Here is a 25,641-nt window from a genome sequence, read left to right as displayed (position 1 = left end):
TCTCATGTTAACACATTTTTTAAATAGTATAACATAATTTTGATGAATTAAAATACATTTTGGAAATAAATTGTTTCTATTTGAGTCTATCCGAAAATGAAATGTTAAGATAATCTTTAAGCGGGGGTAGAGTGAAAATGTGACAGATAAAACTAGAACCCTTTCAATCAATTCTAATACAAAACTCATTGGAATCAGTATTGTAAAATTATGGCAATAATGGCCGTAGTATTACTTGATATCGAAATAAAAAAAATCATGGTATTGCCCATCACTAACTTATAAATAACGTTTGAATTACTTACCAAATACTGTAACATTTTATACTTCTGAAATTGTTTCTGAAACGGCTTTGATCTAAGAAAAGTGTTTGTATTATCATGTCTCCTGTGCAATACATGAGACAAAGCAAAGGTACAAGTGCTTTTAAAGAACTTTTTTAAAGGAGAATCCAAGTAATCCAGAATGTGTGCCCTTTTTTTTTAAATGTCTGTATTGTGTTTTTCTATGTTAAAGGATCAAGTTTAATTGACATTGAAACATTCTTGGACATGAGTTCCTCGGGGAGCCCAGCTTTAGTCTGCTCCGCCCTCTCCCTGCTCACCGAACCACAGAGAGATGACTTTATCAGAGTCGTGATTGTGCTGTGTTTGTGTCCACAGCCAGGAGCAGTGCCAAGGCTCAGAGACCAATCAGAGCGGACCTCATCGGACTCCAGCAGACCCAAGATGTCCGCCGTAAGCTCAGCTGCATGGCCGCGGTGCACCGTAAAGAGGGCACCCAGCACACACACACGCCACAGCTCACGGTAAGGGCAAGCTCACATCCTACACTACGGCACAATCACTTTTTTTGCATGTCGCTAAAATTTGCTGTATTTTTGTAGTCTTCCACTCTTGCCAGTAGAGGGAGCCAAGTCAAATATCAATGATCAATATATGGCATTTAAAGTGTAACTCTTGTATAATTCCAGGCAAAGCAGTGACATCTCCAGAGAGACAAGCAGGTGGAGCAGAGTGCATGTTTATCAAATCAACATTTCCGAAATGTTTTCACAGTTTAACGTGTCATTCATTTGTTTTATTGCTCCAACAACCTTAATGGTTTTGAGGTCCTGTGTCCTCCATACATGTGTTAGCTCAATTATTTGCTAAATTATTGAACCAAAGCAAAAGTCTGAATGTTCTAAAGAATTCATTCCTACTAAAGAACCATCACAGTATGCACAATACATACAGATCTCTCTTTGAGCCGGGATGTGCAAATGAATTTAAGTAAAGATAAAACAATATTACATGACTAAAACCAGGACAGAAGCAGTAAAGCCCAGGCAACGCAAACACAGTGTTTACCAGAAACCTGACTCGACTAGTGCAAAGCAGACCTAAAACAAGACCAGGGTTAAACCAAGACTAAACAAACCATATCAACCCAAAAAGCAGGACTAATGCAGGGCTTAAAGCAGGTCTAAAGCAGGACTAAAGCAGAACTAAAGCAGGACTAATGCAGGACTAATGCCCTAATGCAGGACTTAAAGCAGGTCTAAAGCAGGACTAAAGCAGGACTAATGCAGGACTAATGCAGGACTAATGCAGGACTAAAGCAGGACTAATGCAGGACTAAAGCAGGACTAATGCAGGACTAATGCCCTAATGCAGGACTTAAAGCAGGTCTAAAGCAGGACTAAAGCAGAACTAAAGCAGGACTAATGCAGGACTAATGCCCTAATGCAGGACTTAAAGCAGGTCTAAAGCAGGACTAAAGCAGGACTAATGCAGGACTAATGCAGGTCTAAAGCAGGACTAAAGCAGGACTAATGCAGGACTAATGCAGGACTAAAGCAGGTCTAAAGCAGGACTAATGCAGGACTAAAGCAGGTCTAAAGCAGGACTAAAGCAGGACTAAAGCAGGTCTAAAGCAGGTCTAAAGCAGGTCGCAAACAGGACTAAAACAGGACTAAACCAGGACTATTTAAAAAATACCGTATTTTACCAATACGGAGTACAAGTTGCACCCCGGCCAAAACTATGAAAAAGGAAAATACAGTAAATGTCATTAGAACATTATTAAAACATAGCTCATGTTGCTATTTATTGCATAAGAACAAAGGCAGCTGTCACTAGACCACATGCACAGTGTCATGCATGCACAACCTCTATTTTTTCAACTCGCCCGACGTCTATTAGAAATAGCCCAAACTGAGCATTGAAATATATGCCACGTAATGAAATGGACAACAGAAAAGCACTAAACTAGGGACAACGGATCTACACCTGAGAAATAATGTATTTTTATCTTTCCTTTGCCTCCAGAGTCACGTTCTTTGTATGTTAAGCTGTAAAATGATGTTTGTTTTATTACAATCTGACAGCTGTAAACTAAACCTGTAAACTACCTTTATAGTTTATAATAATGTACAAATAATGCCAGGTATGTGTAGGTATAACTATATAAGACCCATCGATATAGTTTTTCCACAAAAAAGTGAATTTGGCATGTAGTTACTTTTTAAGCGACAGATATAGGTTTCATTTCCTCTGTTCATTTTGACTACATGCAGCCTCAAAATATCTCAAATATATCGCTCAGAGTTGTCAGCTGTAATTCTATATATTCTCCTCATGTGTATTATGTCAGTGCCATTGTGGAGGACCAGAATAGAGCTCAGCCTACACACGTCTCCATGGAGCTGAGGCCCACAACCTCGTCAACACTCCACGTCGTTACTGCAGCTGGAGGGAAAAGCTCTCTTTCTTTTTATCCGTCTCAAAGTGTCATGCTTCCAAGACACCACTGATATCACTGCTTCCTGATATCACAGTTTGCCATACTTGATTAGATATTAATAATGAAAGATAATAATATCAATTTTAAAAGCAACACAAAATTGTAAAATATTAAACATAAATGTTAACTACAAATAATAATCCAGTTTTAGGCCACGCCATAAAATGCAAAAGGTAATGATATTAGGTTTAATAAAGTTGAAGGCATATTAATTATATTATATTAAGTGACATACATTTTACAGCCTAATACGCCTCCTAGGATGAGCCCAGAGGAATAAGGGAAGGTACGGACCCCTCATTCAATCCCGCTGGGGATGTCAAGAGCAGCTCCTGTCACTCCAACACAAAACACACTGATTTGGCTTCAATGTGTTGCTCAAAAAGAGAATTGACTGTAAGATTAACCTCAAAAGTACAGACTATTTTGTTATCACTATCAGAAGATGCATTTAAAAAAAAAAAATCTAGAATGAGAAACGCAATTTGAGCTTGAAGGTTTTATTGTGCGCCCCGTTAGGAGATAAAAACTGTATCCATTCATGTGTGCATGAACCTTTGAAGAAATGGCACAACATGTCATTGTTCTACAGATTTAGGAGCCTCTCAGAGGGCTCTCGTCTCCCTCTCCTCAGCTGCGCAGACAGCTGGTCAGCTGCGCAAGACAGAGCTGGTCATATTTTTCAGATATGTTTATATTACCAAATCAGCGGTCAGGAGACAAGCACAAAGGGAACAGGACAGAAGTGCGAGCGCTGGGACAGAGTAGGGACAGTTGAGAGACAGAAGAGGGACAGAGGAGTGACAGAAGAGGGACAGAGGGGGGACAGAGTAGGGACAGAGGTAGGACAGAGTGGGGACAGAGTAGGGACAGAGCACATATTGTGCATATAGAAGGCAAAGCCGTGACTCGTTCTAAACCCGGGCCAGGCGTGTGTGAGGGGCACAGAGGCAGGCGCGCCCCCCACTTTGAGAAGCTCTGTATTATATGAAAAAGTTCATATTTTCGATAATTCCGACATTCTCCTGCCATGACAGTTTCCTGCCAGGACAAGTGCGTTCTCTGCCCGGAGCTCTGCCTCCCAGACGCCGCTCTCTCACTTGTTACCATTTTACTGCGAGTGTTAATTGTTCCGCTACATTTCTTGCTCTCACCCGCGGCTCCACAAGCTAAATGGGATTTTGGCTGGCTGTGTCAGATCTTCTTTACACATTGTTTTTCTCTGTGGCTGTGGCCTTTCCGTATTTCTTCACACCTCCCTAACAGCCAATACCAGTGGGAGTGCATTGGGGGAACATTGTTACTTTGCAATTCAATTTGGAGACAATTTGTCCAGACATGCTCCAGCAGCTTTATGCTCACATATTCTTTTGGTTCTGGGAGAGTTTTTGCTACTTATTTATAGAAAAGTATGCATTGGCAAATAGTGTTTCAATTGTATGTGCAGGTATACTATGTCACTTTTCTGACACCTATGGATATATATTTTATTTTCTTACTTACAGGCGTTAATTATTGCTGATACAGTATCTGAAAAATATGCTTTGTGCTCAGATCTGATCTGTAACTCACCTGTTTGTCAAAGCAATAACCCTTAAATTTCTGTTAGATGGTTGACTTTAGTGTTTGTGCAATTATTACCCTAATATTGTTTTGTTTTATTAATATACAAAACAACACAAAGAGAACACAGACCAAAACAAAGAGAGATAAGATGCAAACTGTATAAATAGTCCTGAATTTGTTGTCTGACGTCCCATGTAGTTCAAAGTCCTACAAATTTGTCCATTTTCAAATCTAGTGTGAATGTAAACATCTCAATTTTTCAAATGTAAATTATAATGTCAGTCCAGTCCTCAATCGTTGGTTAGGTTCGTGTCATCCATTTCTTAATGATGGATTTCTTCCCCCTGCAGCCAGAATAATATTCCAGAGGTTTTCTTCACTGTGTCCATAGAGTCTTTAGGCCCAGGAACATTCTGAAATTGAGTGGGTGGATGATGATAGTCTGCAATGCATTGTTAGAATTTCCTTGTGAAACATGTGCATTTTGACATGGTGTTATAATTATTGTTATCCAGACCTTAAATCTCATATCTGTGCTGTTAGGTGTAAAACTTTGATCGTAAGCCAACTGGATTAAGATTTTAACATATGTGTTTATTTTATATGTTTTGATTAGCTCCCTTCAGGTCAGATTCTCCACTTCCTCCTAATGACTCATGTCTTCTGCCAGTTAGGCCTACACAGGAACCTCAGGCACCACAACACACAATACAAGCATGTTTCTATCAAGCGTCATACACTGGGTACACCAGTACAGCAACGCTCTGATCTGAGTGGGAATAAAGTCATTTTTCAAACAAGGAAAACTCCAACCTGCATTTTCTTTTGATATTGTATTGCCTTGCCATACAAATCTTTATATTGTTTCATTCCACTCGTCAAACAGACGGTTTGAGATGGGAATGGGAAGAATCTGGACTAGATAGACAAATCTGGGCAAAATATTATTTTTTTCCATCCTTACACTTAGACTTACGTATGGTATAAGACCAGTTTTCAATGTCTTTTTATATAGTGTTGAAAAGAAGGCTATCAAGACCGTTGATAAATCTTTTTGAAGGACCACACTAAAATATTTAAATAGATATTCTGTTTGCAATGTAATTGGGTAGGTCTTTCAAAAGGTCAAAAGAAAGAGAATTTCAGTTTTTTTGTTTATTTAATTTGTATCCAGACATTGAAGAAAATGCATCACATTGGGCATGGACATTTCTGGTTTGGTCAAATATAATAGAACATCGTCTGTGTAGCAGGCGATTTTGTGTTCTGTCCCATCAATTGTAACACCATGGATTGTTTTTGATTGTCTAATAAATTGGGCCAATGGTTCCAGATACAAAGCAAACAAGAGGGGAGACCAGACACAGCCCTGTCTCACCCCTCTTTCCAGAGTCTGTAGATCTTTCAGTTGACCATTGATTTTATTTCTTTATGTTGGACCATAGTAAAGAACCCAAATATCTTTTTATTATTAAGTCGTCCCTGACAGGTTCAATGTCAGGAGTAGTGCCCAAGAACTCATATCCTGAGCTAAGTTCATGGTCAGGAGTACCTAGCTGGAGGAGAAGACCATAGCCTGGTTTTGACTGGCCCGGTTCATTTTAGAACGGTTCTGTTAACGGTGGAGTAGGTCTCCATATTCAGGGCCTGGCTCAGGGTCCAGAGTCAGAGCTCTGCTCGTGAGCAGCTGATGTCACACAAAAATAAACTTAACCTTTGCTTAGTAAACAAAATCCAAATCGTACCTGAATTATACTTTTTAATCATGAGACGTTTATTAAGTCCAAGTTTGTGGCAATTCTAATTTCTCCTCAGTTTATTCTGCATTTATTCCACATCCCTGCAAAGCCTCTATACTGCATTTGAACTTTTCTTTATGTAAAGCATTGAGTTACAATATTGCTAGATTTATTATGCACTAGAAATTAAGCCTGCGTAAGTTCACCTGGAAGACCTAACTCCATCTGCGTCGACCTCCATGGCAGGGCACTTCTCCCCAGCTCCATCAACGCACTCAAGCGGGCGTCCGCCTGTCCGTCTGTGAGAGGCAGATCCCTCCTTCACACGGAGCTCCTCCAGGTTTCTATTTTTCCCAAGGAGGTTTTTTGTAGTTTTTCCTGGCCGAGAAGGAGGGTCTATGGACAGGGGACTCCCGCGTCATCGCCCCTCGCACCTGCTCCCCATCCTCAATCAACGCACTCAAGTCACTCCTCCCCGGGCACGGTGCACCTCCCAAGCCCCCGGAAGGCAAGATGGCCACCATTGAAGCCTATGGAGCGTGCTCATTGGCGCATGGCTCCTTAAAAGTTTTTTAGTTCCGCATTACTTCCTGAATACTGTCTGTATAAGCAAACTCCAACTGATTTGCTTATATTGCAGACGGAAGGTTTTGCTGACGCGCTAGCGGAGAGGGAGGGAGAGGGAGGGAGAGAGAGGGAGGGAGGGAGGGGGAAGAGAGGGAGATGGGGGAGAGGGAGAGACGCAAACACTCATTCATATAGAAAACAAGCGTGTGCTTTGCTGCTTAAACACAGTACACTTCATTATTTAATTGGTAATAAAACCTCAAATGTAGTCTCTGCCCTGTGAGTACACGACTGTCACTTTTAAATACGTTTACATTTATATGTATAAGATATTACCCATTCCAGCAGGTTATATTTGAATCATTGGTAGTTTTTGATTGCACATAATACAAACATGACTTTATTTCTCCATTCTTTCTCTAGTTCCCTTGGTCTGTGCTTAACCTTTTGTCTCTTATAACATTTTGTAGGATAAATTATTTATTTATTTTCAGAAGGCATGAGCCATCACGGCGCTTGGTTCCAATGCATCTTTGTGTAGCTAAACATTAGCTTGTGTTAGCTCTGGTTAACTTGTGTTAACTGTGTAGTCGTTGATTTACACTTCATATGGAACGATGTGTGAACCGTGAGGAATGACATACAAACACAACTTACGTGTATCGTTGATCTCGTCGTGTCACTTTCTTCTGCTTGTGTTTAGTTTTCGTCACATGTTCTCCCGAGGCTCGTTCACGAGGATTGCGTGCGCGCTCGGTGCGCGTACACTGTTCACCGGGATTTTAGAAACAGAAATTCCATCCATCCATCTTCTGCCGCTTTATCCGGGGCCGGGTCGCGGGGGCAGCAGTCTGAGCAAGGACTCCCATACTTCTTTCTCCCCAGACACTTCCTCTAACTCCTCCGGGGGATCCGGGGTACCCAGGCCAGCTGAGAGACATAGTCTCTCCAGCGTGTCCTGGGTCTTCCCCGGGGCCTCTTCCCGGTGGGACATGCCTGAAACACCTCCTGAGAGAGGCGCCCAGGAGGCATCCGGAATAGATGCCCGAGCCACCTCAGCTGGCTCCTCTCGACGTGGAGGAGCAGCGGTTCTACTCCGAGCTCCCCCCGTGTGACCGAGCTCCTCACCTTATCTCTAAGGGAGCGCCCAGCCACACGGCGGAGGAAACTCATTTCAACCGCTTGTATCTGCGATCTTGTTCTTTCGGTCACTACCCAAAGCTCATGACCATAGGTGAGGGTAGGAACGTAGACCGACCGGTAAATAGAGAGCTTTGCCTTTCGGCTCAGCTCCTTCTTCACCACAACGGTCTGATGCAGCGACTGCATCACTGCAGCCGCTGCACCGATCCGCCGTTCGATCTCACGCTCCATCCTTCCCTCACTCGTGAACAAGACCCCGAGATACTTGAACTCCTCCACTTGGGGCAAGGACTCCCCACCCACCTGAAGAGGGCAAGCCACCTTTTTCCGGTCGAGAACCATGGCCTCGGATTTGGAGGTGCTGATTCTCACCCAGCCGCTTCACTCCCATGAACCCTCGAGCACCCGATGGAGGGTCCAGTGTTCCATGACCGGGACGAAAACCACTCTGCTCCTCCTGAATCCGAGGTTCGACTATCGGTCAGATTCTCCTCTCCAGTACCTTGGAATAGACCTTACCCTGGAGGCTGAGGAGTGTGATCCCTCTGTAGTTGGAACACACCCTCCGGTCCCCCTTCTTAAAAAGAGGGACCACCACCCCGGTCTGCAAGTCCAGAGGCACGGTCCCCAACCGCCACGCGATGTTGCAGAGACGTGTCAACCAAGACAGTCCTACAACATCCAGATACTTTAGGTACTCAGGGCGGATCTCATCCACCCCCGGAGCCCTGCCACCGAGGAGTTTGCGAACAACCTCAGTGACGTCAGCTTGGGTGATGGATGAGCCGGCCTCCAGATCCCCGGTCTCTACTTCCTCTTCGGAAGACTTGACTGAGGGATTAAGGAGATCCTCAAAGTATTCGTTCCACCGTCCGACGACATCCCCAGTCGAGGTCAGCAGGCCTCCACCCGCACCGTAAACGGTGTTGGTGAGACACTGCTTCCCCCTCCTGAGGCGCTGGACGGTTTGCCAGAATTTCTTTGGTGCCGACCGATAGTCCTCCTCCATGGCCTCCCCGAACTCCTCCCAGGCCCGGGTTTTTGCCTCTGCAACAGCACGAGCCGCGGCTCGCTTGGCCTGCCGATACCCGTCGATGACCTCCGGAGACCTACAAGCCAGAATGGCCTGATAGGCCTCCTTCTTCAGTCTGACGGCATCCCTTACTTCCGGTGTCCACCACCGGGTTCGGGGGTTGCCGCCACGACAGGCACCGGAGACCTTGCGACCACAGCTCCGAGCAGCCGCATCAACAATGGAGGCGGAGAACATGGTCCACTCGGACTCAATGTCCCCAACCTCCCCCGGGACATGGGAGAAGCTCTCCCGGAGGTGCGAGTTGAATACCTTACTGACAGAGGGCTCCACTAGACGTTCCTAACAGACCCTCACAATGCGCTTGGGTCTGCCAAGTCTGTTCGGCTTCCTCCTCCGCCAGCGGATCCAACTCACCACCAGGTGGTGATCGGTTGACAACTCTGCCCCTCTCTTCACCCGAGTGACCAAGACACGCGGCCGGAGGTCAGATGACACGACAACAAAGTCGATCATTGACCTCCGGCCTAGGGTGTCCTGGTGCCATGTGCACTGATGGACACCCTTGTGCTTGAACATGGTGTTCGTTATGGACAATCCGTGGCTAGCACAGAAGTCCAATAACTGAACACCGCTCGGGTTCAGATCGGAAGCCGTTCTTCCCGATCACCCCTCTCCAGGTGTCACTGTCATTGCCAACGTTGGCGTTGAAGTCCCTCAGTAGAACAACGGAGTCCCCGGTCGGTGCACTGTCCAGTACCCCTCCCAAGGACTTCAAGAAGGCCGGGTACTCTGCACTGCTGTTCGGCCCGTAGGCCACCACAACAGTGAGAGACCTGTCCCCCACCCGAAGGCGGAGGGACGCGACCCTCTCGTTCACTGGGGTAAACTCCAACACGTGGCGGCTGAGCTGAGGGGCTATAAGCAATCCCACACCAGCCCGCCGCCTCTCCCCGCTGGCAACACCAGAAAAGTGGAGCGTCCAGCCCCTCTCGAGGAGATGGGTTCTAGAGCCCAAACTGTGCGTGGAGGTGAGGCCGACTATATCTAGTCGTATCGCTCAACCTCCCGCACAAGCTCAGGCTCTTTCCCCCCCAGCGAGGTGACATTCCATGTCCCCAGAGTTAGTCTCTGTGTCTGGAGATCTGATCGCCGAGGCCCCTGCCATCGACTGCCGCCCAGATCTCTCTGCACCGGCCCCTTATGGATCGTCCTGCGGGTGGTGGGCCCACGGGAGGGCGGCCCCACGTCGCTCTTTCGGGCTGTGCCCGGCCGGGCCCCGTGGGGTAAAACCCGGCCACCAGGCGCTCGCCATGGAGCACCCATCCCAGGCCTGGCTCCAGGATGGGGCCCCGGTGACGCCGATCTGGGCGGTTGTAAACGGCTTTGCTTTTGTCGTCATCATAAGAGGCTTCTGAACCGATCTTTGTCTGACCCGTCACCTAGGACCTGTTTGCACCCGACATCATAGCTCCCGGGATCATTCGGGCACTCAAGCCCCTCCACCACGTTAAGGTGTCTGTTCAAGGAGAGGAAAAACAGAACCAGCTTCAAACCATACTGCGACCCACCATCTCCCCTCCTCCTCCTCTGCATCCATCTCATCCTAATTATCCTCTCTACCCTCTCACCATACTCCACCACCAGTCTCCAGGCCTGGGGGGAAACATCTGATTCAATTAGATTATGGAGTGCCCATAATCGCTATGTCTTCCGCCGGGGTCTGAGCGCCAAATAACCTTCGTAATAAAGCTTGCTAAATGATCTTTCCCGTGTTCTGAGTCTCTCCAGGGTGAAATATATTATCTTGAGATGAGTGCCCTGCGTCGATAAACGGGAAACAGCTGATGCTAATGTGCTTGTTATGTCGGTTCAACAAATAAAGTTACCATTTCTGGAAATTATTTATCAAAGATCAAGTTAGCTTTTGTTGATAAATTATACTTTTCTGTTTCTATCTGCTTTTTGTTGTCTTGTTTACACCTGACTCTCTCTTGTCCAATTGTTTCGCTCATAAACCATTCCAGGAGCCAAAAACAAGCCAGACCGCTTTGGAAGCTCGTGCTTCTCAGGGTGCTCTTTGGTTTGCTGGAGACACTTTCAGATCATGTCGTGTGGCGCATGGGTCAGAGTTTAAGTTTAAGCTCCTGTTTTCTTGCTGTACAGGACTCGGCTCAGATGTCCAGCCCTGATGTGGAGCAGAGTAAAGCTGAGGGCATCGCCCACATGCTTAGTCGGGCCATCACCACAGAGCACCCACTTTTCTGCAGCCTGGGCTCCGCAGAGTACCTGGAGTATGTGCTGAGAAACCCCTTCAACACTGCACACACCGTCACCATCTGCAGTGACCACTCAGAGCTCAGGTACTCACAGAACACTAACATTACACCACCCAGAGCTCAGGTACTCACAGAACACTGACGTTACACCACCTAGAGCTCAGGTACTCACAGAACACTGACGTTACACCACCCAGAGCTCAAGTACTCTCAGGAATACTGATGTTACACTACCCAGAGCTCAGGTACTCACCAAACACTGACATTACACCACCCCGAGTTCAAGTACTCACAGAACACTGACCTTACATCACCCAGAGCTCAGGTACTCACAGAACACTAATATTACACCTCCCAGAACTCAGGTACTCACAGAACACTAACATTACACCTCCCAGAGCTCGGGTACTCACAGAAAACTGACTTTTTCTTGAGTTAACATTCTATTATCAGGTAATATCAAAGTTCCAAAAGGAGTATTGACTCTAGAATACTCAGGTCAGAAGTGGACAGTACACAGTTACATTTATGCCAGTGCATTAACTAGAGTAATGTTTAGGAAATACGTTTCTCAAGTAGAAGTAATATAGTGATTATGTAACAGTACGTGAGTAAAGTACTTACTCAAATAAAAATGTGGTTCCTTTTCCCACAATAAATAAAGCCTGGTGTCCTGCATAGTTTGTTTATCTTATAAGATGTATGTTGGTCACATGTTTGTGTTTACTATTGACCACATGTTTGTGATTTACTGCTTGTCACATAATTGGACAAAAGCTGTATGTTGACAATATGAAATTATTTGGACATTTGTGTTTCTTGCAGATATGCATTATTTTTTTATGCTGTAATTATGTATGTTTTTTTGTCTATCCTCTCTTCCACAAACAAGTTGCTACCCTTACGGGTACATTTATCATATGCTTGCTCATGTGTGAAATGCTAAGATGCACTAAAAGTGGACAAAAAGCAGAGACAGTGCAGACTAGTGTCTCGGGTGTCTTAGGAATACTCAAAACAGGGTGGTTTTGCTTAAAAGCACAAAAAAGGAGAAAATTAAGACAGAGTTGCTTGTGGCATGGCCAAGACAACCAGACAAAACTTTTCACATTCTGCACAGTGCATTATGTAATATTAAGTCAAAGTGATTTCAAAAGTTGAAATAATAATACATTGATATGCATACGCGCCTAATAAAAAGACTCACTTTAACTTGTGACACTTTGGTCCTGTTCCTCGTAATCTATGCAGATGTCTCCAACGGTTTTGCCTCTGTGAGTTACTTTCACAAAATCAAACAACCACAAGCTGCTCATGTTCCCAAACCTTAATTTCATTGCTTATTTTGGCCAGGACAAAATATATTTTCTAATGTAGAAAAAGCTTAAGTGGTATTCATCGGAACGCTTTTTTACAAAAACAAGATATTTCGACCCCAAGAGAATCCAAGAGTCATTCTCAATCTGCAGATCTAGTCTGAGAACTCGGATACTTATCCTATTCTGAGTAAGCCCCGCCCCCTGGGGGGGACCTTCTAATCATAGCCTATCCTGTTATTGTTCAGAGTTTCACCTGAAACCAATATTCTTTGTTTACCCTAACAGCCTTGTAATGGACCATAGGAATCCTATTGTTAGCTGGCTTCCACTCCCGCATCACTGAGCATCCGATTAGCAACGACCAGGGCTGATGTCGCCCCATGGATTCAGACACAGACACACGCACATGTCATTGACATTTGTGAATAAAGTAATATTCCGAGTCTTCATTAAAACTGTACGCATTCAGCCAAACTCAGACAGAACTGTGCAATCAGATTAGTTTATTTCCGTGACAAATATGATACAAATGAGTTCATTGGCCATCATATATTTCAACAAACTCAAACTTCTCTCAGATTAACAGAGTTTTGTGCTTTACTCATTGTTTTTAATTCCATGTCATTTTTCTCCTCGTGAACAGCCATATTGATTTGGACATGGACAGACCATGCATGTTCCTGATTGACTTATACCACCTGTCAATCATGCCCACTGAAGTCGAGCTGTATTTAAAGAAGGAATAAAACAGTAACTTCCATAATAAAGTAAAAAGTGACTGACACAAATATAAAAGTGACACATTCAGATTAACAAAAAGCACATGTCATTTTTCAGTTTGCACTCTTACTTTAGCGCCCGGCGTGGTAAACGTATCCACAGAGTCAGACAGGGACGATATTATGATGTCAGCGATATATTTAGTCCTGTTCTCACTGGGGCCTTACCCGATGTGGAAGGGCCCACTGCTCGCTCTTTCTCTCCTTCACTTTCTCTCTCCCAATTTTTCTCTCCTTCACATTCCCCATTTCTCTCTCTCTTTCGCCCTCCTGCTCACACACAAATTAGTTTCTCTCTCCTTTACTTTCACTCACCTTTACTATTTTGCACAATCTGTCAAAATGTTAAGTCCAATATTGTGCAGTTTGGTGTGTGTAGCTTCTTCTTTAATGGCTTTAAGTGAGAACAAAAAAAAAGTAAAAACTAAACCAAACAAATATTAGCGGTATCCACATGTTTAAGATGTAGAAATGGTGCTGTGTAATGTTGTGAGCGAGTGTGACTGCGTGTGGACTTTTATGTCTCTAAAGTGGCACTTCAGCCCAAGACAACTTTCCTCTCGGGGACAATAAATGTTGACCTTACCTTAAAAGCATAAATGTGTACGTTTTAGTCAAATGTGTAGTCTTAACGTGCCATGTGCACTCTCCTCCTCCTCTCCCCTTCTAACCTTTACTCTCCTATACAGATCATTCACCAACGTCACAAAGCCACGTGATCACATACGTTGCCGCCCCCTTGTCATACGTTGCCGCCCCTTGTCCGTCCAGAGTTACGTTCCTTTGCACTGATAGAGCGTGGAAAGTGATTTCCCCCCAGTGCTTTCAGAGTCCACAAACTCCTTGGATGAGATACACAGAGGTCGATATTTAGAAAAGCTGCGATCAATCAACTCAGATCCATATGTTATGCCTAAATCACCGACTCTTCCAGATATCTCCAAGCCCACTAGTCCCATGGTTCACAAGTCCCAATTTTGATCAAAGGCTCTACGCCTAAATGAAACTGATGTTATTCTACAGCGTTTATTCTCCGGAGCTCCAGCGCAGGCAGGCGGTGCGTGAGTCTGCATACCCGGGGTTCAGTCTCCTACACCGGGTTGAACAGCTGTCAGCTCCCTGTGCCGTGAGCCGCTCCGTCCGCGCGCGAGTGAGTGACAACCGATAAAACTTCAGATCAACAAAGTGTATACTAAACTGATGTTAATTCTACAGCGTACGCAGAACAGATAGACTAATATATCCGGAGCTCCAGCGCAGACAGCGGTGCGTGACAGTCTGCATGCTCGGGGTTCAGTCACCTCCACGGGGCTGAACAGATGTCAGCTCCGCCGTGCGCCGCTCCTGCTGCGCGAGTGAGTGACAAACGATAGAACTTCAGAATAACAAAGAGTCTACTTTGAGCCTAAATAAAACTGATGTTAATTCTACAGCGTGCACAGAACAGATAGATCTATAGATCTATAGATCTATAGATCTATATATATATATATATATATATATATATATATATAGAGAGAGAGAGAGAGAGATCTATATATATATATATATATATATATATATATATATATATATATATATATATATATATATATATATATATATATATATATATAAAAGTCTATGTCCATCGCGCTCTTATTTCCGGGTTTCTCGGTATCGGATATAACTTCTCTCCGTTTATTTTCCCAGTTACTGCACTCAACTGCCACATATACCTTCACCATTGTGATAATAGTAAAGAGTGCGATAGCATTAATGAGGTTTTGGGCCTCTTTGAACCATGTTTCATCGTAAATTGAAGCAGACAGACTGCAGTATAGAATGGGCTTGTATAGGGGGACACGCACTGAGGACGGCCATCATGGCCAAAAGGGGCTGGGCGAGCCTGGAGGAGCGTGGGGGGAGCGTGGGGGGCGGTCGTGTGACGTCACGTGAATGATCTCTATTGCCTCCCCCTGTCTCTCTCTATCTCCCGCTCTTTCACACACCGGCTGAGGCATGTGTGAGTTTGTTGTAGTCTTTAATTAAAGTGTAAGTGCTCACACTCATTCTCCGTATGTGAGGGTAACACTGTGGAAGTCGGGACCTATTTTCATTGTGCTGAGTGCGAAGCGTCAGTGGAAACGTAGGTCTCTGCAGCTTTGGGTGTGACAGTCTTACTCACCCAAACTTTGAAATGAGTCTTTTAGAAGCACACAGCCCGGAGCCGCTTGCAAATGTGGGCTTGAATGACGTCAGTGGAAAAAAAAAAACATGTTTTGAATGGTTTTGTTTCGCTCTCTCTTGAACTGGTGTGCTCGTCCACTGATTGCCCCCTGGTGGTGGATCTGAGGAGAAGGGACCTGAGCAGACACAAACATACGCACGTCTCCATGTTCAGACCTCTGCGGCAGAGCTCTGTTACACCCAAACATTACTCATGTTTTCTTAATAAATCTAACCTAAATTGTACATGAATTATCCTTTTTAATCATGAAGCCAATCTCAGCGATTTACAAAAAGATGTCTGGTCATTCCTAGTTTGTGGTGCTCCAGTGCATGAAACATCGAACACTATCCAAACCCAACGCATTACATATTTATTCATTACCCCTGTTAGGGCTTGTGGGTGACTTTGGGCCTTAGGCATTACACAAAGGAGTTAAAACACAGCGTAGAGGAGCAGAGAAGTGACATAAATGCAGAAAATGCAGAAGAGAAACTTACTCTAGCTTTAGCCACAAACCCGAATTACAAAGATTGGCCTCATGAAGAAAAAGAGTTATTCAGTTATGATTTATGTTTTATTTACTAAAGGAGATGTAACTTTCTGAAGGTGGAAAGTCAGTTGTATAAGAAAGTTAAAACCTGACTTCTGAACATTCTCATTGCCGATAGATACACTTTATGCCATACTGTGGAATATTATAGCCAAAGGAACCGTTTCCATGGCAACAAGCAGGAGGAGCAGTACGCGTCAGGTTTGTGGAAATGCAAGCTTGCTCACAAAGACACAGATTTGTATGAATGTTTATAATACCATAAAAACTGTAAAAATATATTGGGCTAAAAGTTGTACAGATGTAGTTCAGCTTGTGCAGCCCTCCTCCACCCCAGCACCACCTTAATACAGAGTTTATTTAAAGTGTTGTGTGTGATATACAGTATATACTTTTTTTTTCATATTTTGTAATAGAAAAGGCAAACTGGCTTTTATAAATTCAAAATCGTTCTGTTTTTTTGTTCTAAAGACTTAAAATCCTTTTGTGAGTACATCTGATTTAATGGTTGACTTAAATTTGCTTCTAGTCACCTCTATTCTGGAATTTGAATATTTAAATTTAAAGGTCTATAAATAGATATTTTTAATTGAACGTGGTATAAAGAACATGAGATGAGCTCTTCAGCCCCTCATCTTTTCACCTCCTCGATCTTTATTAAGCGCAGTTGTTCTCCACACTGCAGACTGAGATAGTGAGGTTTAGAGCGCGTGGAAGGCGTGGGCTGCAAATGGACGTTTACCACACGAGTAGACACGTCGTTGGACCGCTGTGATTGTCGCTGCCTTTTTCCGTGGCAGAATATGATAATTGCCAGAGTGTTCACTGCGCGGCCCATTAAATCTTATCTCTCGTCAAAACCACAGCGATGCCAGCTCCATACGGCCGTTGCCATGGAGACCACAGGCAGAAGTATTGTTCTGTCATTGTCTCCGAAATATTTTCGAAAAGCTGTCCTCATGTAACTTTCTGGTATAATAAAATGAATGCGTGTCCGACAGCAAGTCAAGAGATACAATCCTGCAAACGTTTTTTTTTTCTCAGTTTTGTCAACACACATACTAATGACTAAATAACCCAGTAGTTTAGACACCATACTTGAGTAATATATTGTAGAGTGTACCTGTCTCTTACTTGAGTGAAAGTTTGTTTTTCTTCTCACTGTGAGTAAATCTAAAGTGACAAAAGCTTCATGTTGACAATATGAAATGACTTCCCCTTCAGATATGATTCAGTTTGTCTCATTTCGGTGTCTCTCTTTTAAATACCAGATTTGTGCATTATTTTGTGTTTTTTCCTTCCAGTCACATTCACTTATGAATTATAAATCTGATGTTATTACAGTCATTCTTACTTACAGTAATTAGTACTTCCTCCAAAGGTCTTGGCTCACGACTCTGTACTTCTACATGGTTATTATTATTCTGAAGTGGTGGTCTATTGTAGTCAAGTTATTATATTACATATGCAGAGGCTAATGCTCCACTGAAACACTGACACATCCTGTGTTGGACACAAGTGATCATCAGCATGTGAACACATCTGAATCTTGGACAGAAGGAGCTGGAAATTCTTCTATACGACAAAATCACTTTATTACTGTAAAAAATGTATTTGTTAATCTAATGTTCCTGAGATTAAGGAAAATGACATCTATTTAGTCATATAATATTCTTGGGGCAGCCCCCAGCTTTCAAAACTAGAAAGTAAAATCTAAATGTATTTGTACTGCACAATTCGTACACAATTGTGCTGTACACTATGCAAGACATACAAAATATACTGAAATCACAATACAAACAAATAAAAGCATAAATAAATTACCTGCTACAAAATCAATTCAGAAATATTTTCAGGGACCAATAATTAATGGACTCATGCCTACAAAGATCTTGGCAAAAGTACCCAATATTAGGTATGTGTCACCGGGTAGCAGCCAAAAGAACTGTATGGCCGTCAGTATTCCAGCTCCCACTTTTCCATTCTCCCCAGTGAGTCTCCCATCACTGTTGTACCAATACCAGACAGTTGTCATGCACCACATGACTATTCTAAAAGTATTCAGATGTTGTCGTTTTGTGTGTGTTTTTTTTGTATCAGTAACTTCAAATGAGTATCTAGTGTCCACATACCACCAGAAGGATCTCCAGAGGCCAGAGGTACAAGTTCCCCACTTTGAGAACCACTGCACTCGGCTGTTGCACTACACCACGGTCGATAGCTCCAAAATTAGACATTGCGTATGTGACCTTTTGGGGTTGTGTAACTACCTCTCCGTCCACACAGATAAATGCCGGCGTGTCTCCTCTGCCTCTTGGATGTGTTTGCTTCCATCACTCAGTCTCAGAGGTTAATCCTGGCCTCCATCAGTCGCCTGTTCCCCAGTCCGCTCACGCCCAGATACAGATTAGCATATATCAGCTCAACAAACGCCGGCCCGGTGCTGTGGACGTCACCTCCCCGCGTGCTCCATGTTTAATTGGGAGCAATCAATCCAAGCACCTGTCTTCTGCAGATTAGCACCTCTTTACTTATATATTTCCCCGGGAGGAAGGAGGAGACGAAGGAAGGTTCAAGGGACATAGAGGGAGGTCCAAAGGAGGCATTGGGAGGTTGAAAAGAAATAGAGGGAGATAGAAGGGATATACAAAGGAGGTAGACAGGAGGCAGAGGGAGGTTGACAAAAATTAGAAGGTGGTAGAAAGGAGGAATAGGGAGGTAGAAAGGAGGTAGAGGGAGGAAGAGGGAGGTAGAGGGAAGAAGAAGGAGGTAGAGGGAGGAAAAGGGAGGTAGACAGAAGTGCAGAGGGAGGTTGAAAAAAATTAGAAGGCAGTGGGAAGGAGGTAGACAGGAGGCAGAGGGAGTTTGACAAAAATTAGAAGGCGGTAGAAAGGAGGAAGAGGGAGGAAGAGGGAGGTAGAAGGGAGGTAGAGGGAAGTAGAAAGGAGGTAGAGGGAGGTAGAAAGGAGGTAGAGGGAGGAAGAGGGAGGTAGACAGAAGTGCAGAGGGAGGTTGAAAAAAAATTAGAAGGCAGTGGAAAGGAGGTTAGAGGTAGGAAGAGGGAGGTAGAAGGAGGAAAAAGGAGGTAGAAGGAGGAAGAGGGAGGTAGAAAGGAGGTAGAGGGAGGAAAAGGGAGGTAGAAGGAGGAAGAGGGAGTAGAAAGGAGGTAGAGGGAGGTAGAGGGAGGAAGACGGAGGTACAGAGGAGGTAGAGGGAGGTACAAAGGAGGTAGAGGGGTTTAGAAATGAGGCAGAAGGAGAAGGAAAGGAGACAGGGGAAGGAAGAAAGGAGACGGAGAGAGGTAAAAAGGAGGCAGAGGGAAGTTGAAAGGAGTTGAAGGGAGTTGGAGAGAGTGCAGCGTGACACCTAGCAGCCTGTCTGACACCTTCTTTCACAGCTCTGCTCGTGTAAATGAACACACAAGCTCTGTAGGTGTCAGGTCATGGAGGAATGCATTACTCATAATCTTTCTAAAGTTTTCAGTGATTCTTCTTATTGTTTTTTACACGGAATTGTCATTATGGATCATACTTATTTAAAAGGATGTATTTTCCTTTCCTTTTTTACAGATCAAAAAGCTTAATTTATGCTTAGTTCAATAATTGTGCGTATCTTCTTAGCATTTCAGGGTAAGCTAGCTTTTATTTATTTTCCTATGGTAATTCCCTCTATTGGCAGTAGATGGAGCACTAGAAAATGTGTGGTTTTCAACACATTGTAGTTCTAAAACATGTGATGCAAAAGTACAAGAACAACACAATTAATGCAGAATTTTTTGTTTTTTGAGAACATGCAAACACTGATACCCCGTTTCCGCGGTAAGTGCTAAAAAAAATGCGACAGAGCCACTAAAATTCTATTAGTGAATAAAAATATGTTATAATATTGTTTTCCCATTGCACCTGTTCATTTCACTATCGTAGTATATTTGGATATCAGAGCAGTGTTGGCTTGATAGGTCGGACTGAAGATATAAAAGTAAATATAATCAAAGGCGACCAATGTTCATCACGCTGTTCATTATAACCCTGCTCCAGGCCATGGCAGTAAATACACAACGAATGCAAAATGAACTAACCAGTTTTGTGGATGGCCTTGGCGCTGCGTGATCGTCGGGGGGGTGTTTGATCGGGATAGATGTATGTAGTATTGTATCATGCGTTGAAGATGAAAGCGAGTGGGGGGGTGCGCAGATGTTTGAGCTGGAAACAGAATGAACGAGCACGAGCGAGTCGCATGCACAAGTGTTTAAAGGCACAGCACAAGGCCGCGCCAAGCTTCAATCTCGCACCAACAATAATAATACTACCCAGCGATGACTTGGGCCCATGACATGTCTTTTGGTGATTGCTACGCCTAAACTAAAAGCATTAGATATTACAAAACATAGATTAGGCATGTTCATTGTGTCTTATTGTAAAACTATTTAATAGAACGCCCCTCTCTATGGATTTGCGGAAGCCTGTCCCACACACTTCCTTCCGCTCTATTTGCTGTTAACCTTGGGATACAGACAGGTCAGGGTTTCCTTTAATACAGAAGACGGCTAGCTAAAAATGGTGAATTTATCATGTAATCAATTGGGAAAACCTTTTGACCCCTCCTGCCTCTGAGTTTACATTAGGATGTAATCCACACTGGCCCTCGGGATATTAAGAGCTGGTTATGCCTCTGCAGCAGGTCGTTAGTGGAATAAAGACGATGTAATGCAATTGCGCTGATGATGGCACTGAAAAACCAATCCAACAGCGGCTAACAAGCTGCACTCCTTAGCATGTCACACCTCTGGGCTCAGGCAGAGCAGTAGTACTGAAGACAACATATATTGAGTAACAATATTTTGATTCTATCAAATTATATTTGAGGAAATGTCTTGCATAATTGTGACAGTGGCTTTAGATACAGTCTGCAGACCTCTGTGGGGGAAACAATCTATTCAATTTAATGTAGAAGAACTGTTCTTTAACTCACTGTTTAACAACTACAAGAACAACACTTTTGATCCTGAAAATCCTCAGAATTATAGTGATCTCACCTCAGAGCTGGATTTGAGGTTTGAAAATGTTTTTTTTCAGGATTTTCAGTTTTGTTATGGAGACCTTTACGTGCCATGTAAATAATTTACCTGGGGAAATCTATATGTTTAAAAAATGAAGTGCTTTTATCTCTAAGCTAATGCTAATATGTAATAAATGTAATCAATAATTTAAAATAACACCAAAAAGTGAACTAAACTGTTTACAAAACACTCAACATTGTATTTATATATTGACTTTTGTCAAGATTGTTCGCTTTATATATAAGTTAATGTATGTTAGCCTTTAGCTTTGAGAAAAACATTTACTTGGGTAGGTTTCCAAGGGTGACATATTTACATCGTATCTAAAAGTCTTAAAATGCTGCCAGTGATTATCCATCTCTAACTCGCTCCCTGTTGTGAGACTCCACTAATTCCCACAGAAAATTAATGGAACGAGAAGGGAAGATCTGCACTTTTATGGCACCCGAAACTTGCCCTGCGCTGGCATTAAAAAAGCTCTTTGTACCATTGTGGGTACACTGCCGGCCCCAGATATGTGGCTGCGGCAGATAAAGGTGGAAAACGCAACACGTTTTAATAAGATGGAGGTGGACATTGTGGTCCTGAAAGTTGACCTGGGAGGAGTGCACCAACATGTAGCTCTGATAAAGCAACACATTTTGAACAATATGGATGAGCTGAGGGAACTGAGGTGGGAAAGCTGCGGACGGAGAACAAGGCTATGAAGCAGAGCCGCTGCTAGCCATTTGGGTGCCCTAAGCAGAAATGCTCAGTGGTGCCCCCATGCCCCCTTCGAACATGTAAACAATACGTAAGGGTTTTGCCTGTGAAGTAATTTAAAAAATATATACTTTAGGCTATTATATTTTATATGTTGCTTAAATCACAATCCTTAAGGGGTCTGGGGATCATAAAATTTCCTGTATTCTAGTGCATTTTATATGTAATATTAACGCAGGCACTATATGTTCTTGTCCTTCACGTATTTTTTATTATTATATTTTCCATGATTTTCCATTTAGCCAGTTTCAACTCCTTAACACTTCAACAGAGAGAGAGAGAGAGAGAGAGAGAGAGAGAGAGAGAGAGAGAGAGAATAAAGTCTAAAGAATAATAATTCTAAGCGGCACTTGTAGTTATACCTGATTATGATCGCTTTCACAATAGTACGTGTGCTATTACTTTTGACATTTGAACAACTTCAAAGTATTAATACTTTTTCCCCAGCGAAATAAATGGGGCATTATGAGTGTCTGCGGAATTCTTTAGGCTTTATTCTTTAGACTTTTGTGACGGAGCCAGTCGAGAGAGGGGGGGAGAGGAAGAGAGAGGGAGGAGGGAGAGAGAGTGGGAGGGAGGAGGGAGAGAGAGAGGGAGGAGGAGAGAGGGGGGAGAGAGAGAGGGAGGAGGAGAGGGGGGGAGAGGAGGAGTAGAGGGAGGAGAGAGAGAGGGAGGGAGGGAGAGAGGGAGGGAGGGAGAGAGGGAGGGAGAGGGAGAGACGCAGACACTCCAGCAATGGCTTCAGCCATTGCAACTTATCTAGTTATAAATGTCCCTGCTCCAGTGTCACCTGCAGTCCTTCACCTGCTCTTCTGCAGAACAGATCGAGGCTCTAGAAAACACTATAGGCTGCAAACTATTAATGCTTTCTGTTGCATTTATGAAAACATGATTTAGACATCGAACACTTTGGCCTTGCGCTTGGTGCGATGACAGCTCCGCAGTTCACCGCAACAGCTGGACGAATCGTACATCTTGTTTCATTCTCTCTAGAGTGCCCCTGATCTGTCTGAGTCTATTTCAATAGTTGCTTGCTCCGAATCGAGTTGCTAAAGCACACGGGCAGCTACATGCTGCCCGTGTGCTTTAGCAACTCGATTCGGAGATAGCGGGAGCAGCGACACAGAGTAAGCTTACTTTATGCCTAATTGTAAAAGGAACAGTGCAGCAGCTGCACAAATAACCTATTATCTCACTCAGTCCAAACCGCCTGGTCAGGCTGGTGCCCCTCGGAGCACTTGATGCCCTACGCACTGCGTGTTATGTGCTTAATGGGAGCAGCGGCTCTGCTATGAAGAACAAGCTTTTAGATTTGGAGTCGAAATCACGCAGAAATAATCTAAGACTTGTGGGAGTCCCTGAGAGCGAGGAGAATGACAACGTTGAAGGCTTCCATGAGACCGTGTTTCCAGAACCTGTATTTGGGACTTCAACTGTGATGTGAGGGCAAAAGGAGAGGAGATGCCGACCCTCCACGCAGCCTGATAATGATATCCAGTACAACAGCAAGAGGGTTTAGTTCGCTCAGGATTATTTTGCAGAACGAGCAAAGTTGCACATTGTGAGAATTTCAGGTGGATAAGGCTGCAACACTTCTTTGGTGATTGATGAATGTCAAAACACCAGCGTAGACGGAAATGCTTCATGGGTTGTTTGAGTTAATATGTTATCACATCATGAGACATGATGTGATAATATATTATTTTTATGAAACTCAGATGGTTATCTGACATATTTGTTTTGGGCAACTAATTTTACTCCAATTTATGAAGCATTATTGTAACTTTACAGAAATGGTAACTATTTAGCCTTCTTTATTTTAAATAGTTTTTTTTTACATGGTTCCTGTGTTTGTTAATTATGTCCATTGGCAATGGTAATAAACCTTTTCTGATTCTGATGATTATCGCAGTAAAATGAGGATGGCAATTACTTGGAGATACATGCCCTGTATATTTAAGTTATTGATTTAACACATGGACATAGCTAGGAACCTCATCTTTGGTGTTGTGGTCATGGTGCATTTGGTGTTGTGGTCATGGTACATTTACTCGGTGTGTTGTTGCATGCACTCCACAGACTGCTGATTGTGGGACATTGGGTGTGCAGGAAGTTGGGTAAATAGCAAACTATGGCAGAAGAGGATAGTGGCGATGAGATCTCTTCTGTAGGAAAGGATTTCCCTCCAAGTTTTGATATTTTGTTGACCATAAAACTACATATTTGGAGAAATGTAATCATGTGTTTGGACTTCCATTTAAATACTGAAGTTAGATCAATGAGGCACAGCGGATCGTCTTCCACACCAATATTCCATAGGACTTTAAAACATTGTACCTCGGATGCCTGACTCCAGCGATGGAGATGATTCATGGATACCTGTGGAGTGTACTTTAGGCTAGACTAGAGTAATAAAGAAATGGATGATGGGAACTGAGCCAACTGTGAAGGACTGGACTGAAATAACTTTGGACATTTATAAAATAGAAAAACTTTGAACTTAAACATGGACAAACTGAACAGACAGTGGGACAGGTGAGATCGATACATCAGGGACATGTGCCTGAGTGACATTTTAGTTCTTATTTCCTTATTGATTACTTTTCCCTCTCATCCTGTTTTGTTTTATTCATTCTGTTTTGTTCTTATAATTATATACATATATATATTTTTAAAAAGACAACATTGCATGTTCTTGTTCGTGTTTATGTTCTTCTCAATCAAAGAGCATTGGTAAATTAATAAGAGTGAATTCAATACAAGACAATGGCATCTGAAATAGCATCCTTTAAAGTTAACGGCATATTGAACCCAGTTAAACGGTCAACAATACTAGCAATAATGATAAAAGAAACATTATATTATATACATTATATTAGACATTATATACTGTATTTCTACGTTTAGTAATGAACCTCTGCAGCAGAACCATAAGCCCCCTCAGCCTCTCCTCTCTCTCTGCTCCGGCTTCCATTGTCTGTGTGTTGGGAAGTGTTCCATCACACTGAGCGTCTGACCTCCTTTTGGATCTGTCCAGGGAGAAAAAAAACATGTTACAAATTTAATGTGCCATATGTTTCTGTAAAACTGTGAAAAAAAGAAAAACATCAGCGTACTTTGGGAGAGTTATGCTTCACATTTACATCACAGGTGCACTTTCAGATTCAGTGTCTTTGAGGGGAAACGAAACAGATTCAGCCTTTTTTAACCACTGCCTGTGTTTGTGAGGTGTCTTTCTCTGTGTGCAGTGTGATCACCAGTGCTGAAGAGTGGCGCTACTTCAAATCCCTCAGCCACAGTCCCACCCCTGTAGAGGAGAACATGTTCCACCTGCAGCCTGGGGCCCCGGGCCCCCAAGTCTACCTGCGGCCCAAGGAGAGCCTGCACATCCCGCTCAAGTACCAGAGCTTTCAATGCGACCCCAACACCGCTCCTCAGGTATGTTTAAGCACCACATGCCGGCTCATTCTCTGCACCATGAATCCAGTCGGCTCTGCTCTCCAGGAAATACCACAGGGTTCAGAATAAGCTGTATCGCATCGCAAAATGCGACGCAATTTCTCTCAAATGCGATGCATTCGTCAGAAAAAAGGGCTTTTGTGTCGCAGCTTTTGTCATACAAAAATGCGTGTTCAATTGTGTAACCAAAGCGCCTAAAAAGTACTGATCACTCGTCAATCGATTGCCAATAACGGCATGACACATGTAGTGTTGACATGACGAGTCCCGCTGCTGCCTCAGATCGAGTCTGAAAGCGGGAGGAGCCACGTGCGGTAAAGTTTGCGTCAGATTCAGACTTCGGAGGTCAATAGCTCCTAAACGCAAAAGTCTTTGCAGATCATACAC

At 43.5% G+C, this 25,641-nt stretch overlaps 1 protein-coding gene across 1 annotated transcript in view; it reads left to right on the top strand.

Moving 5' to 3' along the window:
- Positions 1-25,641, top strand: part of nphp4 (nephronophthisis 4) — a 188,785-nt gene that overhangs the window by 135,816 nt on the left and 27,328 nt on the right. The window contains exons 7-9 of the mRNA XM_072450211.1: positions 663-808; positions 11,002-11,198; positions 25,044-25,233. Coding sequence (XP_072306312.1) covers positions 663-808; positions 11,002-11,198; positions 25,044-25,233 — 533 coding nt within the window. The remainder of the gene's footprint in view (positions 1-662; positions 809-11,001; positions 11,199-25,043; positions 25,234-25,641) is intronic.

This window comes from Eucyclogobius newberryi, unplaced genomic scaffold (assembly GCF_026437365.1).
Source record: "Eucyclogobius newberryi isolate DKJ021-1_F unplaced genomic scaffold, fEucNew1.0.hap1 SCAF_17, whole genome shotgun sequence".
NCBI lineage: Eukaryota > Metazoa > Chordata > Actinopteri > Gobiiformes > Gobiidae > Eucyclogobius > Eucyclogobius newberryi.
This window is presented reverse-complemented; position numbering and strand designations above follow the sequence as displayed.